The sequence below is a fragment of the Megalobrama amblycephala genome, linkage group LG4 (genome assembly GCF_018812025.1).
Source record: "Megalobrama amblycephala isolate DHTTF-2021 linkage group LG4, ASM1881202v1, whole genome shotgun sequence".
NCBI lineage: Eukaryota > Metazoa > Chordata > Actinopteri > Cypriniformes > Xenocyprididae > Megalobrama > Megalobrama amblycephala.
Window position 1 is genome coordinate 34,142,608 of NC_063047.1, and position 16,865 is coordinate 34,159,472.

At 37.7% G+C, this 16,865-nt stretch overlaps 1 protein-coding gene across 1 annotated transcript; it reads right to left on the reverse strand.

Moving 5' to 3' along the window:
- Positions 1–2,820: 2,820 nt before the first annotated feature.
- LOC125267393 lies at positions 2,821–8,577 on the reverse strand. Its single transcript, XM_048188971.1, has 2 exons — positions 5,362–8,577; positions 2,821–5,201 (listed from the first exon to the last, which is right to left on the reverse strand). Exon 2 carries the CDS (start codon positions 5,153–5,155, stop codon positions 4,265–4,267), a length of 891 nt encoding a protein of 296 aa, XP_048044928.1. The 5' UTR covers positions 5,156–5,201; positions 5,362–8,577; the 3' UTR covers positions 2,821–4,264.
- Between the last annotated feature and the right edge of the window lie 8,288 nt (positions 8,578–16,865).

A 16,865-nucleotide genomic window follows, 5' to 3' on the forward strand; every position in this document is an offset into this window, starting at 1 on the left:
GTAACTTTACATTCATGCAGATGAAATAGGCCACAGATAGTTAGCAATTTTAACACATTGTCCATCTCCTTTGACCCTGTTTCCCACATCAAAAACAGAACATTAATTATTTCAAAAATAAAAAGTTTGCTATAAGCAGAGAAAATAAGCCCGGCTACTTCTTTCCAAAAATCATTTACATAATCACATTCAGAAAATAAATGTGGTATTGTTTCAAGATTAGAATTACAGAATGTGCATTGTGAAGAAATGTCCAACTTAAATTTAGAAAGAAAAGAGTTACATGGATAGTAATTTTGAAGAATTTTATAGTAAAGTTCATTCATCTTGTTAGGTAACAAACATGTATTGATACCAGACCATACATTAATAGTAGAAAGATAAGGATAATTTATTTTCCATTTAAAAAAAGCTTTTGGGTGACAGCTGAACTTCTTAATAAGGCACAGGTATTTGTCTAGTGTGTGTTCATAGCAGTCATATGACAAGATATTACATTTTGCTTTATTTACTAAAGAAGTCATATGAAAAGCAATATAATTAAGTTTTGGTCAGCATTTATCAATATTATTGTGTGTAAGTGTTGGGTGTGCTAGCAGAGCAATTCATTCTGGGGTTATTTTCTTTTGTCCCTTTGCATCATGCTGTAATACTATGAAAAAGAACAACATATACTGCACATTTGTGGTCTGTTCTCCCGATATAATTTACGATATATCCCATTAATAATTCACTGGAATGCACAAAGAATCTCTCGTTTTTCTCCTCAAAGCCTCACGTGTCTTTCCAGGTTTGTTTTCACAGGTTAATATTTATTATCTGTAAAAATGATGGAAATCACTTTGAAATAGTATCACGCATTGCTGAAGTTCATGATTTTTTATTTTTTTATTAAGGCAACGTAGGCCTATATTATATAATACAGATATATATCACTATAGTTATGTTTAACCCGTCCGTTATTGCTGTGGAAGTATCACGCTTTTTCATGGCCTGTTGAAAGTACCTTGTTGTTGCTTTTACACATTTAAATGTCCTTTTAATGTTTGTTGGTTGAAGGGTGAGTAGAATAATGTCATCTCATTGTACTCAGTTTAAAAAAAAATTGTATTATTGCGTTCATAGAGTGAGACTGTTTACAGCTAAACAGAAGTTACACCCATAATTCACGCAAAGCGTCATGGGGCGTAGGAATAAGGTGGATTAAAGAGTGTAGAACGTCTCGGTTACGTATGTGACCTCAGTTCCCTGAATAGGGAACGAGACGCTGCGTCAATCGCTATGGGAACGCCTCTGCGTGATTGCGTCGTGAAGCACGTATGAAATCGGTCCAATAGGGTGACGGAACGTCATAGGCGGGTGACGTCACTGACCAGGAACTATAAAGCCAGCCCGAAAACACACTCATTCAGCTTCTAAGTTCTGAAGCAAAGCACTTACGGGCATGCCGGGAGTATGGCAGGGCGACGCAGTATCTCGTTCTACTAAGGTTGCATACGTAACCCAGACGTTCCCTTTCAAGGGAACTTGCACTGCTTCAATCACAATGGGAACGGCAATCCCAACGTCGCCATATGAACAAGTGACCATTCATGTGAAGCCGAAGCGCACAACTCACAATAACACCTGCGCCCCTAGAGTGGAGCCGAGGTCTAGCTCGTAGAACCTCATGAATGTGTGCGGTGAGGACCAGCCTGCCGCATCACAAACATCAAAGCCTTAGAGGCAGCCATACTCCTTGTAGAGTGGGCTTGAACAGCCAAAGATGAAGGCTGACCAGCCGACTCATTAGCAAGTGATATGGCCTCAACCACCCACTTGCTCATTCTCTGCTTGGATGCAGGGAGACCTTTCCTAGGTTACCCGAAACATACAAAAAATTTATCCGATTTTCTCCACATGGCCTTAGCTGTGTGGACATAGGCATCCAATGCCCTAACTGGGCACAGCAGATTAAGCTTTTCCTCATCATAAAAGAAGGAGGACAGAAGGCCTGCAGTGCAATAGGTCTCACAGTATTAGTGAGGACCTTGGAATGTATCCCGGTCTAGGATGCAAGGAAGCCTTGACCATACCGGGCGCAAATTCCAGGCACGACAGAGATACCGAGAGTGCTTGAATGTCTCCAATTCTTTTAAGAGATTTAAGAAACACTGTTATGACTGTGAGACATTTCTCGGGAATCTCTTCGATAGGCTCGAAGGGGGCCAAGAAAGGCCTTATAATAAAACGGCCAAATCCCAAGCTGTTGGAATAAGGTGGATTAAAGAGTATAGGACCCAAGAGGCAACACTTTGATACTTTTTGGGTAACAGCCACTAGATGGCGCTCCGGTAGCGTGCCCACCATTATGGGCCGAAAATACTAACTGGACCATAGAATCCTTCACATCTTACGCACCCAAAATCGGCAAATTTTAGAACATTTAGAACATTTTTTAAATTAAGTCACCAGTAAATTGTATGGCTCCTACAGTAAATGTTCTATTGTCTTATATATGTTTTATTTTACCAGTTGTGGAATCCAACCATTCATCCATCCGAGGTAACGTAGTTAGCCTACTTTTTTTTTTATGATTTATTTCTTAATTTTAAACGTTTTACAAACAATAAGTCACAAGAAAGGATGATATTGACAGAGAGTTACAATACAGATACCAAAACAAAACAAGGAAAAAAGAATAAAATAAATAAATAAATAAAATAAAATATATACATATAATTTGTGATGAGAATGGGATGTATATAAATGTACACAAGCAGGCGTACAGAAAAAGAAAAAGAGACAAGTAAACCTTGTATATTTACATCCCAGAACAAATCTTAAAGATTCCAGAGGGTTACAAACTAAACAACCAGTGAGTATGAATATTAACAAGGGAATGGTTAATCAGACCGAATCCAGCTGGAGAGTTTTAACATGTGCAAGAAAAGGCTTCCAGATTTTACTAAAAGCACTGTTAGGCCCCCGTAAAGAGTATCTCATCTTCTCTAGTTTCATGAAAAACAGGGCATCTTTCATCCAACGTGTGTGAGATGGTGGCTGAGGGCTCTTCCAATTTAATAAGACTACACCTCTAGCAAGCAATGTGAGAAAAGTGACAAAGTTAGAAAAGTGAGTGGACAGTGAAAGGCCACCAGGCAACACCCCAAAAAGGCCTATGACAGGTGATGGTGGTATGTCTACAGATGTAATGGCTGAGAGAATGAAACACTGACCCCCAGAACGAAGAAAGAGCTGGACAGGTCCAAAACATGTGGGTTAATGTGGCTGGGCCTAAGTGACACCTATCACACTCCGGGTCAATGGTTGGATCAATTTGTGCTAGCTTACATTTTGACCAATGAACTGGATTAAAATGTATCGGGGAAGACAGGGGCATAACTTGAAAACCAAAATTATGTAGAAACTGAGTCCAAATTTTGAGACTATTTTTCACTATTATATTATCCGAATATTTCAAAAGAGAGAGTGTGATTGGAAAACATAAAAGAGCGATCAATGTGGAGGATTTACAAGAGGCACTCTCAATGTTAAACAATGGAGCGTTCTGTTGAGTGTCGCTTCTTGTTAGTGTATATTCTTTGGGTGGATAGACTTGACATTTGATATTCAACAGTGTTTTGATCTGCCTGCACGCGTTGCTGTCAGCAGTCTTCAGAAAGCATATGAAATCAACATTTAAGATAAGTGCACGCTCTTTTAGTCCATTTAGCAGATGTTCACTGATGTGATTTACAGAACACTTCATAAAGGACAGTGAATATGGACCGAGCGGTCAATGGGCAAAGCTGTAATAATTTGTGAATAATCTATAGACCACACCTTTTTAATGCTTTGTATTTGTGTATTTTGAGGGGTGGGGGTTGTTTTTTGCTTGTTTTGCTTTTCATATTTAAGTTTTGGGTTAATTTCAAGCACTCATTTGTTCTCATGTGTGTGAATAAAGTGACAGAAAAACCCAAGTATAAGTATAAGCAGTGCATACAGTATAACGTATTGCTAGATGTATCCCAAAGACAGGTGTGAAAAACTCACCAAAGCGTTTGTTGTGGTTGAAGTTGACTTTATTTCATAATTCATTTCAACATAAACACAGAGGCCAAATGAAATGTGAGTGGTTGAGTGTAGTACAACAGCCACAGTCACAATATGCTTGACATTAAAATCATGCATTAGAAACAGATATGCTTATAGCTGCAATATAGATCTACCACTGAGATAACTGAAGAAGATCCTGTGATGGCAGCATGATTCTGTGGTTTTACTTGTAGGATATGGATATTTCATAGCCGTTGTTGCCCTCATTCAGATTTTTCTCGATAAAGTTGATACCAGCTTTCTGATACTCAAACCAGGCATCACGGTTGATCAGCAGAACCATGGCTTGGTTCTGCGATTCACATCCCTCTTTCTTGTACCATAGGTACACCTCTTTTCCACCGGTTCCTGTATTGAGATCAACACTTAGCACTTTATAGCCTTCCTTCTGAAGCTTTGATTCCTCCTGGAGGGAGGTGGATACGTCAAGAGCAGTGAGAGCCTTTTTCTTATCAGTTGTGCGGCGATACCAGAGGAAGACGTTGTGTTTTCCACCAGCGCCCCGATTGGTGTTTTCATTCGCACAAGTGTAGCCCAGTTCAAACATGTGCTTGTCAGAAGAGAAGTCAACAGTTGCTGTGATCTCTTGTATGTAGCTGGTCTTCTCTCTCTTCACCCACAGGTAGATGAAGTTTCCTCGTGCATTACGGTTCAGATCACAGCCCAGTCTCTCCCAGCCATCTTTCAGAAGAGCAGGTTCTTCTTTGGCGCCTTTGCTTATGGTGAGGTCCACAATAGGAATGTCATATTCAGTGCTGCCGTAGAAGTACCACAGAAAGATGTGATCTCCACAAACTCCTGCATTCAGATCCCTGTTGACCACCTCATACCCAGCTTCAGCCAGACCAGGTTTCATCCTGTCAGTGAATGAGAACTCGATCCTGGTCACAGGTCTGTTGCCACACTCTTTCTTGAACCAAAGAAGGACCCGGTTTCCACCAGCACCTTCATTGAGGTTAACATTGATGAACTGATAACCTTGAGCTCTGAGTTTTTCCTCTTCATCCTTACAGGTGGAGACATTGAGCTTGGTTATTTGCTGTGCATTTGGCATTTTGTTTTCTTCCGTATTCGTGGCACTGAAGAAGTAGGTGAGAATTCTGAAAAAACCAAAACAAAACAAAAAACAAACACAAAAACTATAGTTAATTATTGCTTTTGTTCATTAAACTTTCCTGCTTATATTTCAAAGTAAGAAAATACTAATTATTAAAAGGTTGTTGTCTAGATTTTCTCCAGATGAATAAATCCTCGCCTCACCAGAAGATGTTGTAGAAGATACTGCTGTTTCACTGACGAGAGCAGAAGAGATCTTTGAAGAACCTTCACAGGGCTCTCACTTATATAGTCCTCTCAGCTGCTCCACCCAACACAAACCGGTTAGTTGTTCAGTCATTAAAATATAGGGTAAGTGTACCCATTAAGCCCACGTACCCTTCAAACCCACTTTCAACTTTGAATTCAAATGAAAAAAAGAGGAAATCATTGTCACGGAAAAGAAGACTGGATACAATTGCAAGTTAATATCTCTTTAATAGAGCTTCACGCCAGGTAAGTAGACCACAAAACACACAGCAGCAACACAGACAGCAGGAGAGGGGTAACACAGGGACTTCGATGGGCGATGAAGTGTCCGTGATGAATGATGGTCCTGAATGGTGAGTCCGTGTGTCCGTGTGAGTATCCGTGAATGAAATCCAGAACGAGTAATCCAACGAGACAGACAGGTAACAGGAAACAGTGACGAGAATCCAGTCCAGGAACAAGAAACACGAGAAACAACGGGACAACACCAGGACTACAACAAACGATCTGACAAACATGAGACGAAAGACAAGGCATTAAATAGGCAGGTGTAATGATCCACAGCTGCCGCTGATCAGCAATCAGCGGCGACGCCCACACAGAACAATCAAGTGACACATCCCAAAACCTACACACAGACAACAGTATGAGACAGCGGATTAGTGAACCGTGACAATCATATTTTATTCTGCTCATTATTTTAACAAATCGAGACCAGTCTTAAGACCATTTTTTGAAGGTCTTGGTCTAAAAGGACTCACTAAATTGCTGTTGACATTGTCTGATGTTGATATTGCTATTTACCTGTTTCAATGTTTTTATTTATTTGCTTTTAAGTTAAGGCCATATATGCTTGAATGCTTGAATGGTTATGAAATTAAGGAACTGCAATACTTCCTTTGTTTGTTATAAGATTATATGACTAAGCAACAGTTGTGAAAGTTTTTGAGTTTGATGATTGTAACCAACCACAAAAGTTAACAATAAGGATGAAGGGAGCATGTTGCAACCTAAAGCGGAGGTGAGCCAGGCGAAGACTTCGGTGAAGAAGAGGAAGAGTGCTAGAAGAAGACGACAGCGTAGGCAACAAAGGAAGGTCATCCGGCTTAGTAAGCAAGAGATACAGATACTGATATGCCTACAGCAGGAAGATTGGATCAAAGACATTGATCAATTGATGTGTAATATGAAGTTGGAATGTCCCAATAATTAGTATAAGAGTCTGAGGAGTAAAAGGCCTCCTCAGATGCTGCCTGCATTAAGCGTAGAAGGACACCTGATACCCTAACGAGGGGCGCTTAACAGCATCTCCAATATTGCTGGGCAAATCTAGGTTATAGAGCTTTTTAGCTTAAGCTGATTTAAGTTTTATTTTGTTTTATTTTGCATTAACTGCTTTGTATTGTAATCAATAAAAGAGATTTTATTGTTACGTTTGCCTTCCGTGAGACTTTACTTATTATAACTACAATCTGAGCCTCGACAAAGAACAACCACAAGGTAGTCTTCTGCGTCATTCCTGAAGGACTTCAACCTGCCGGCGGATGAGTATCTCATGGTTTAGACTAGATTTGACTTTCCTTACCCTACCTGAATAATCCTAGGGTTAAAAGGTGTACCATAAATGGTCACACCGAATAACATGGCGCCCAACGTGAGTGGCTTGAGGTTTGAGTTTTAAGTTGAAAGTGTAGAAACCATACTGAAGAGCTGTCTGTAAGACCCACGTAGACCAATCCAGAAAGGATTCGGTTAGATACTAGTCGAGAGAGAGATAGTATGTTCCAGTCCAGAGAAAGGACTGAAGGGCCAGGAAACAGGATCGCTACCCGTGAGACCTAGAGAGGGGTCTAGAGGGGCTATTGAGTTGAGAAACCTGTAGTAGGGGACGCCCTAGTATGGCAGGTAAAAAAGCCCAGAGAAAATCCAGTAATATCTTAATTCAAGCCTACACCTGGGGAGACCACTGGGTAAAAGCATGGGAGAAAAAGGCCTTAAGGGCAGAGACCTCGGTTCAGGAGATAGAGCCTGGTCAGATACTTTTATGATTACCAAGCCGAGATGGATTGCAAAAGGTAATTTCCAAGAATCTGAAGTTGCTTTAGCAGTCATACAGTGGGCCATAGAGTTAGGAAGTCACTATGGACAGGAAGTGGCTATTCAGTGCAAAAGCTCAGAGTCAGAGGGCATTATGAGCACAGTGCGTAGAAAAACCATGGGGAAAACAAAGCTGTATACTATGAGCGGAAAAAAATGAAAGAAATCTCAGGGTGAAGTTCCAAATATGGAGAAAGTTAGGATTTACCGGGAAGCAATGACAGACTTTCAAACTACAAGTGAAATCCTTCTTACTTTACCACAAGAGGAAGAAGATAGAGATAGTGTTATAACCATAGCAGAACCGCACTTACCTAGGCCTGCAGTCACAGAAATGCAGAAATACATCTCTTAAAGAGATAGAGAATATGAGAATGCGATTAGGTCCTCAGCAAACAGGAACTGTAAGAATTTGTAGAGGTTCTCCAAAATGGAATAGTGTGGCACATGTAGCATTAACTGATAGTAGTACACAGACACGCACAGAAGAACAATCTGGAGAAGAGACTAGATTGTAAATAAAAAATGTAATTAGAGAAGCTAACGGCAGAGGTGATAAAGAAATACATATGTCCCCAGTAGTGACAGAACAATGTCACTACTGGGGACTCGAGGGACTCGTAGCTGGAATAATAGAAATGTCCCAAGAAATTCAAATGACTATAAATCTCCTCGTTAAAGAGAGAGATCAAGATAAAATAAAAACTCTTAAACAGCAAAAAGAAAGGTATGAAGTACAGCCAAGGCTAGCAGAAACCATAAGTAAGATGAAACCAACTGCACCTTGGGAAGACAATCTTGAACCCCAAGAGACAGGAGATCAAGGGTCACAAGAATGGCTGTCAGATTCTATTGAGCAAGACACAACAGAAGAGCGTGACAGTCAAAGTAGTGAGTCATCAGATAACAATCTTAGAGAAGTAAGGTTAAGTAATAAGAGGGCAGGAGAGCTTGAGCTCAGGAGGGTGTAACATCAGATAAAGAACGATTGGCCTGAAGTAAATATCAAAGGAATAAAATGCAAAAACCCACAGCATCCACACCAATTCCAGTACACAGAACAGATCCTAGACATTTCACATTTAATTCCTCAAAAGAGCCAAATGAAGAGCAAGTAGACTACCAGGCAAAATGATCAGAATGAAGTTGAACAGAAGCAGTTAAACAGCAGGTAGGAAAAATAAAACAGGGCGAAGACCGTAGCAGTTATGCAAACCGCATTATGAAAGCAGCGGAAGCTGCAAGACTTGATGAACACTCAACTACACGGTTAGTTCACACTTGTACTGGCCATGCAATTACAGCCGAGGCCTTAGAAAAGTCCAGACAACTCACAGGTACAGAGGATAAGTATGCCCAATGGAAAAAGGATTTGATAGAAGCCCAAAAAGATGGGCTGCCAATTTTGAGTATGTGGCTTTTGATAGAAGCCGACGTCCATCATGAAGATAAAACCAGATTGTTACGAGAAGTGGGCAGAAGTTTACCTGGAGGACATGTGGTGGTTACAAAAATAATAGAAAATATTTGACATTGAATATGTTTTTTTTATAACGTATTTTACATTATATATATTATTTTTGTCTGACGATCGATCACTGATCACTTGATTACATTTGCCTTGGGAAGCGTTCACCTGAGGGGGGAGGGGCGCACTGCTCAAACAATACACAGACTGATGGTGAAGCAGCAGCAGCTCCGTGTGTCACGTGTTTAATTTACATTTACTTTTATGCATTTGGCAGACGCTTTTATCCAAAGCGACATACATTGTCTTATACTATACATTTGTATCTGAGTATGTGCAATCCCTGGGATTGAACCCATGACCTTGGCATTGCTAGTGCCACGCTCTAACCACTGAGCTAAAGGGAAGCTACAAAGCTTCATCTGGTATGAGTTATATAAACACAGTAAGGATATGTTCTTAACATGTGAGAGTTTTAAAAAAATGTACATGATGTTGTTTAAAGTCATAAATATCTTACGTTTAATAAGTCTAAAAGTTCGTTCCAGATTTCCTCTTGAATAGTCTGTGCTAGTCATGCATTTCATGCTAACGATGGAGACCATGCGGTCTGACAAATAGCATGATAGCACAGTTGTTAATGTGATGTGTGTTTTTTTGATGAATGATGCAACAGTTTAGTTTGATAAAATGTGTTTGTACTGTAAATGTATATCAAAGGATCATTTCTGCTGATAGGAACATTTTCAGGGTTATTTCAAATGTGTATTACAGCAGAATGTTATATATGTATATGTTATAAATGAATATATTATATTATGTTATATTATATTATAGATTATATTATACTATATCTTTCATTGTGGACACAGAAGTATATGAAAAAATGTATATAATTAACTCTGTTTTATAAGTGATACTGTCACTCATTGGACTATAAAGAAAATACTTTAACTGTTTTAAATGTTTATGAGAAACACAATACACAGACTGATGGTGAAGAATCTGTTTAATTTACATTTATTTCTCCCCTCATCAGCTGGTGAGGGTACTAAAGACACACTTTAGCCACAATACTGAATAATGCTAGTAGTAAAGAAATTCAAAATACGTTAGCAGTATATGACCTTACTACACAGCACGTAAAGACCAAAAAAGTAAGGCCTCAGAATAAATGAAGAGTTTGGTTCCAAAACGCAATAACTCCATTTTGATTAATTTGAGTAAAAAGGTGTTTTCTTTACCAAGAAAGTGGCAAGATGAAACCACTATTTTCTGTTTCAAATTTTCACACAGCATCTTTTGGTTATAAAAAAATTAAAAATTAAAATCTACATTTTGTAATCTACAAAATTAAAATCTACAATCTACTTCAAATGAATTATTTTTTTCCCCAAAATGCAAAAACACTTTTTTAAATTTATCTCTTACCAGAGAGTTGTGTAGCCACCTGGGCTCGTTTTCTGATTCCAGTGGTGTCCCCTTCTGGACCCTGGCGGTCGGCCCCTCATCCCTTAATCTATTCGGGGTAGGGCTGAGACTACTATTAAGTCCAGGATGATCAGTCACCGTCCGCTCTCGGGTCCAAAAGGCACATCCAAGGAATCCCACCTTCTGACACCAATTGTTGTGGCAAAAAATTCAACCGACTCTACTGCTAAGAGACAAACACGTCCAATTGTCTTTAAAGGATTGTTTCTTGCAAGAAAGGTCAAACAGTCAACAGAAACACAAGTAGCTGCAGAGTGTAAGACAAAGAACGAAAGCTTCCCCTCACTTTTATATCTCTAACCTCCAAGGCTGAAGCCTCTGTCCTTTTACCATATTAGGAACATCTCTTAGCGGCTGTAACTTTCCACACATTGTTAGCACAGATGTGTTTTTAACATACATCTTGCATGTTCCCATAAAATATCTCGCTCTTTCTATTTCTAACATCTATGTTAAACACTATGTTAAACATTACCACTTAAGCCAACATCATACCATGTTCCATAAGAATTATATTTCATAAGAATACAGGTAAAAATCATATAAAAAATTTAAATTTCCACAACAGTATGTTGAAATGGGAATAAACCAAAGTTTGGACATTTGGAAAGAAAATGGTTATACAAAGAGTAAAGGGAAGCCAATAGAACAACACAGATATTTGGAGAGAGATGGAAGAGAATATAGACGGAATGGATCTTATGGTAATCCATCAACCGGGACATAGCAAAGATGAAAATGAAATGGCGCAGGGAAACAACGAAATAGATTAGTCCGGATGAGAAGAATAGTAATAATACAAGAAGCAGATAAAGACATTATAGGAAAAATCCATGATCAAACGAAACATCCTAGTGTAAATTTAATGGGAAAAATCTTAAATGATAATAAAATACATGTTCCAAATTGGAGGAAAAAATATCAAGAGGTAAGAAAAATTGTGAGAACTGCATGAGAAAAGCTTGTGGTTTAGTTAGCAGTAGTTGGAACGCAACAAGTGTGGGCCTAGATAATGACAATTATCTAAGACAGCTAAGCAACAGCAGTATAGATTATTCCTGGACGTCAAGATGCCGTGCAGGAATAGAGGAAGTTCAAAGCAAATGGTTGCTAGTGGATCCAGGGAGTCTGAGCCATGAACTAGAGAACCTGAAAATGTGCTTTGATGACAACAGATGACCAGTGAAACCAAAGAAAGGGAAAGGAATTATCTGGTCAGTTGTAACCATTGATGCTGATGGAGAACAAATAATGTCACCAAGAGTTGATTTCCCCAGGCGAGGCGAATGTGATGAGGAAAATTGTAATATGAGATGCCAGTTTGGACAAATTGACGAAGAACGTTGGCCGAACAAAATAATACAAAAAGTTACCAGGGTGGGATGTGTGTCGATAGACTTCTGGCAGGAGGGAAGCCCTCAGAAAAAGAATGCTGGTGCAAAGCAAAAACCTTGAAAAAGAAAAAGGCCTTAGATGGTTATTTTCAGATTATAAAAGATCAAAATTGCAAAACTATGACTAGATATGAAGGATATTTCATCAAAGGTCGAGGAGAATATCAAGTAACTCCTTGTCCATGTAATGAAACGAGTCAAAATGGATTTGTGGAGATGATTATAGAGCCAGAGAAGGATTATCTTGGGAAAAGAAAAAGAAAGTAAACACTCGTTATCGTTCTGGAGAAATACTGGTGGATTTACATGGCAAGGAATAAGATCACAAATGATGGAGGAAAATCCAGAATTATGGAAAGAAATTTTAACAGAAAATGGTACAGAAACAGATCAGATGGTCTTGCAATTTAGATTGTGGGACATTCTTGGAAATATTGTTGATAATATTAACAAGGGAATCACAGAAAAAATTATAAAAGGACCTACGGTTAAACCATCTGGAGGAAAAGAATATGAAAACAGATGGTTGTGTGAGTATTACCCAATGCCTATAGTAAGGGTACGACATCCCAATATAACGGGAAGAATATTCTGGGTGATACCCACAGATATCCCAGAATACCAAAAATATTATGAAACCTGAATTCAGATTATCATATGACCTGAATGGAGACTTAGATGACCAAACAGTAATGTACGCCCCCAGGAGTTTATGGAGAGTATTACATTATGAGGCAGATAGAGTTTATAATGTTATGAATGTTGGATGGTCCAATATCTACACCAAAACTGATTATAATATAAGAAGGAATGACCTTAATCAAGGGATTCATAGATTGTTAGCTAAAAGAATTACAACAACTTTACCAATATTTATGGGAAATATGTGGGATTTTAACAACCGGGAGGCAGGCAGATGTATGCCTTTAGCTCCATGGTACTGGCTTGTTGCCAGACTGCAATATGCTGAAAAGAATGCAGGATTTAGACAATGGACAATTGGAAAGATTTAGGAGAAAGAATTACGCAAGGATGGATCTTAGTTGGAAAAGCCTTAGACAAAACAACAACTACAGTGATCGATGCAGGGCAAGGAGTGTTGACAGCAGTGATGAGAGTGGTTAAATGGATAATTGATAATTGGGATGTATACTAATTTTGGTAGGAATAATAATAGGAATGTTAATAGTAGGAGAATTAACAGGTGTTAATGGATTGCTTAGAAATTTTCTTAAAGAGGTGTTTTGTTGCACATGTTGCAATATTCTAACCTGCAATAACCAGATCGATGACCAAGCAGAATTGCAAGAGTCTTTGCTGAAAAGAGGAAGCAGAAAATTGAATCTAAAGACACCAAAGGGACATAATTGGTACTAAACTTCTGAAGAAGACTTTACAGAACTCATCTTAAGCAGTTAAAAATAAATAAATAAATAAATAAATATGGCAGAAAACGACACCAATGAGACTACGGTCACGATCAAGGGAACTGATATTCCGAGTTTAGTTGGGACACTGCTAATGCAAATTTCTTTAATACTTTGGTTAGGAATAATGATCGGGGATAATTTTAAAGTCAAAGGTACAATAGGAAGTTTTTTAATACACATGGTAAAAATTGTATATAACAAACAAATTATGGGTGATATTATTTTGATTTTGATTTATCGAAGCAAAAAGCTACTGGTGATGTTTACTTACTTAGAAAAGATTGTTTTGTTTGGTGAGGTAATCAGTCTTGTATCATGTCTAGTGGGTTTAGAAATGTGTGGAAAGACAGCACTTCCTGTTATAAAAAAGGCTCTAAAAGCAGCCAGGGCCGAGCATCTCCTCAAATTCATCAAAAATAACCAAAACAATCCAAGGTTCTTGTTTAGTACAGTGGCTAGATTAACAAATTAACACAGATCACCTGAACTAAATATTCCATTAAAGTTCAGTAGTGATGACTTTATGAAAGCATCTGAAATATAAAACACACTCCATTATAAAACTTGGAAGAGCCAGGATATTTTTTAAATAAATCTCCGATTGTGTTCATCTGATCACTCTAAAAAGTACATTCAGGGCACCTGTTGCCACAACTTTAATGCATGGCTGCAAGTTCAAAATTCTAATTTATTAATTTAACTAAAACTTTAATCATTAATCATTTTTATCATCATTACATCAACTTAATATCGTCTGTAATTTAAACTCAAATTTTTGCATAAATTGGCTTTTTTCTTTTTAAATAAATTAGGTTGTAATAACTTAATGGAACTGTCTTGATAAGTTCAGAAATTAGGCAGTGGATTTCTAGTTCCTAGAATAGATAAAGAGAATAAATAATGAAATGAAGTGTTAACTTATGTGTTTTTAGTGAAGGGAAAGACCTGTTAGTGTTTATTGCTGTTATGTTTGTCATTTAAAAGAGTTTCTGTAATGTTGAAGTTTTGTGGTTATCATTGTGCTGAAGAGTAGATGCATGAAGATAAACACTATTGCACTAATGCCAGTGACAAGTAATATCTTACTTTGCTCATTAAATACACATGTGCAATAAGTTATGTTTGCATAGGATAGCCGTTGATTTGAACTGAAATAGATCAGATTAATTGGTTCCAGGGATACAACTCTAGTTCAAGCAACTTTATTTTTTTGAGAAATCAACTTAAAAATGTGTGTTTGACTCAAAAAATTGATGCAAACTGTTTCATTCTTTCTTTTTTGTTGAGGCAACACATTATTTAGAGTGAATAAGTCATGTACACCTACAGTGGCATGAAAAAGTATGTGAACCCCTTGCAGAATCTGTGAAAATGATAATTATTTTAATAAAATAAGAGGGATAATAAAAAATGCATGTTATTTTTTGTTTAGTACTGTCCTGAGTAAGATATTTTACATAAAAGATGTTTGCATTTAGTTCACAAGACAAAACAATAGCTGAATTTATTAAAATAATCCCATTCATAAGTATGTGAACAATTGATTCTCAATACTGTGTGTGGTTACCTGATGATCCACGACTGTTTTTGTGTTTTGTGATGGTTGTTCATGAGTCTCTTGTTTGTCCTGAGCAGTTAAACTGAGCTCTGTTCTTCAGAAAAATCCTCCAGCTCCTGCAGATTCTTCAGTTTTCAAGCATCTTCTGCGTATTTGAACCCTTTCCAGCAGTGACTGAATGATTTTGAGATTCATCTTTTGTGTCAGTGAATGTTTGAACCTTTTTTAATAGTTGAGTTTGAGTTCCTCAGTTGTCCTCAGTGTGAAAAGATGAATCTCAAAATCATTCAGTCACTGCTGGAAAGGGTTCAAATACGCAGAAGATGCTGGAAAACTGAAGAATCTGCAGGAGCTGGAGGATTTTTCTGAAGAACAGAGCTCAGTTTAACTGCTCAGGACAAACAAGAGACTCATGAACAACCATCACAAAACACACAAACAGTCGTGGATCATCAGGTAACCACACACAGTATTGAGAATCAATGGGTCACATACTTATGAATGGGGTTATTTTAATAAATTCAGCTATTGTTTTGTCTTGTGAACTAAATGCAAACATCTTTTATGAAAAATATCTTACTCAGGACAGTACTAAATAAAAAATAACATGCATTTTTTATTATCCCTCTTATTTTATTAAAATTATTCACATTTTCACAGATTCTACAAGGGGTTCACATACTTTCGCATGCCACTGTAAGTGGTTTAGATCGTACCCATCCATCTGTGAATATTTGAGTTGTGTTGTTGTATGCTTAATTAATGTATTGTTAAATGATTATTTTTAATGGAAGACTGTCTAAGAGATTCTGTGCAGGTTTTTGGTCCAATAACTAATACCTCAGTCTTATCTAAATGTAATAGAAGAAAATGACTAGTCATTCATTATTTTACATCTATAACACAAATTTGGATAATTTAGAGATTTCATCTGGTTGTGCTGAAATATATAACTGAGAATCATCAGCATACAATGGAAACTAATTTCATGTTGTCATATAATATTACCAAGTGGGAGCATATATATTGAAAATAGCAGAGGGCCTAACACAGATTTACTGATGTTATCTTAGATTTTTCCCCGTTTAAATAAACAAAATTGTGACGGTCTGATAGGTGCGACCTAAACCACCGTAATGCCTGGCCCTGAATACCAGTGTAATTCTGTAGTCATCTAGGAGTATTTTATGATCTATAGTGTCGAACGCAGCACTGAGATCAAGTAACACTAGTATTGAGACACAGCCTTGGTCAGAAGCTAGAAGTAAGTCGTTTGTAATTTTAACGAGTGCAGTTTCTGATTATTATGCCAGAATGAGAGTATTTTTTTTTGAGCGAGATGCTAAAGGTCTAATCAGATTCAATGAAATATGCTAAGCTATGCTAAAAGTGGCACCACCAGACCTGGAGATCAGCTGAATGGATTCGAAATCGGTAAAACTCAACTGTTTAACTCTAGGGGAGTTGGAAAATGGGCCTATTTTCAAAAAAAGTGGAGTGTTCCTTTAACGGTATATAGACAACAGCAAGTATTTATAGGCTGCTGTCACTTTAAGACCGAATGCACAGATACGAAATAATGACAGCCATCCTTCTCTTGTTCTCTTTGTCTTGAGACATAACCGACTGTGTTTACGAGAATACTTGCCAAGACTGGTCTTTTGACCTAATTTTGTGTGTGTATGTGTCCATCCAAGAGTAAGTAGATGCGAAAGAGGAATCAGTTCGGAGTTTGTTCGCTATCTGAAACACGCCTCTCTGTGTGTAACAGTGCATCTCGCCGTCTTGCGGTTTAGTCAAAAGCCCAAAACAATTCTACTCATCATTGTATTCTGTTTCCTGTGTCATCTCTCTTTTATATGATGTTGGTTCATTAATATTCAACATATTATTTGCATACTGATTATTGAAATAATACTAGTATCTATATGGAATTACATTTGATCCAAAAATAATGAACGTAACTTTTCAAAAAAAACCTAATAAAAATATCAATTGAAACTGAATAAAATGTCTTTGAA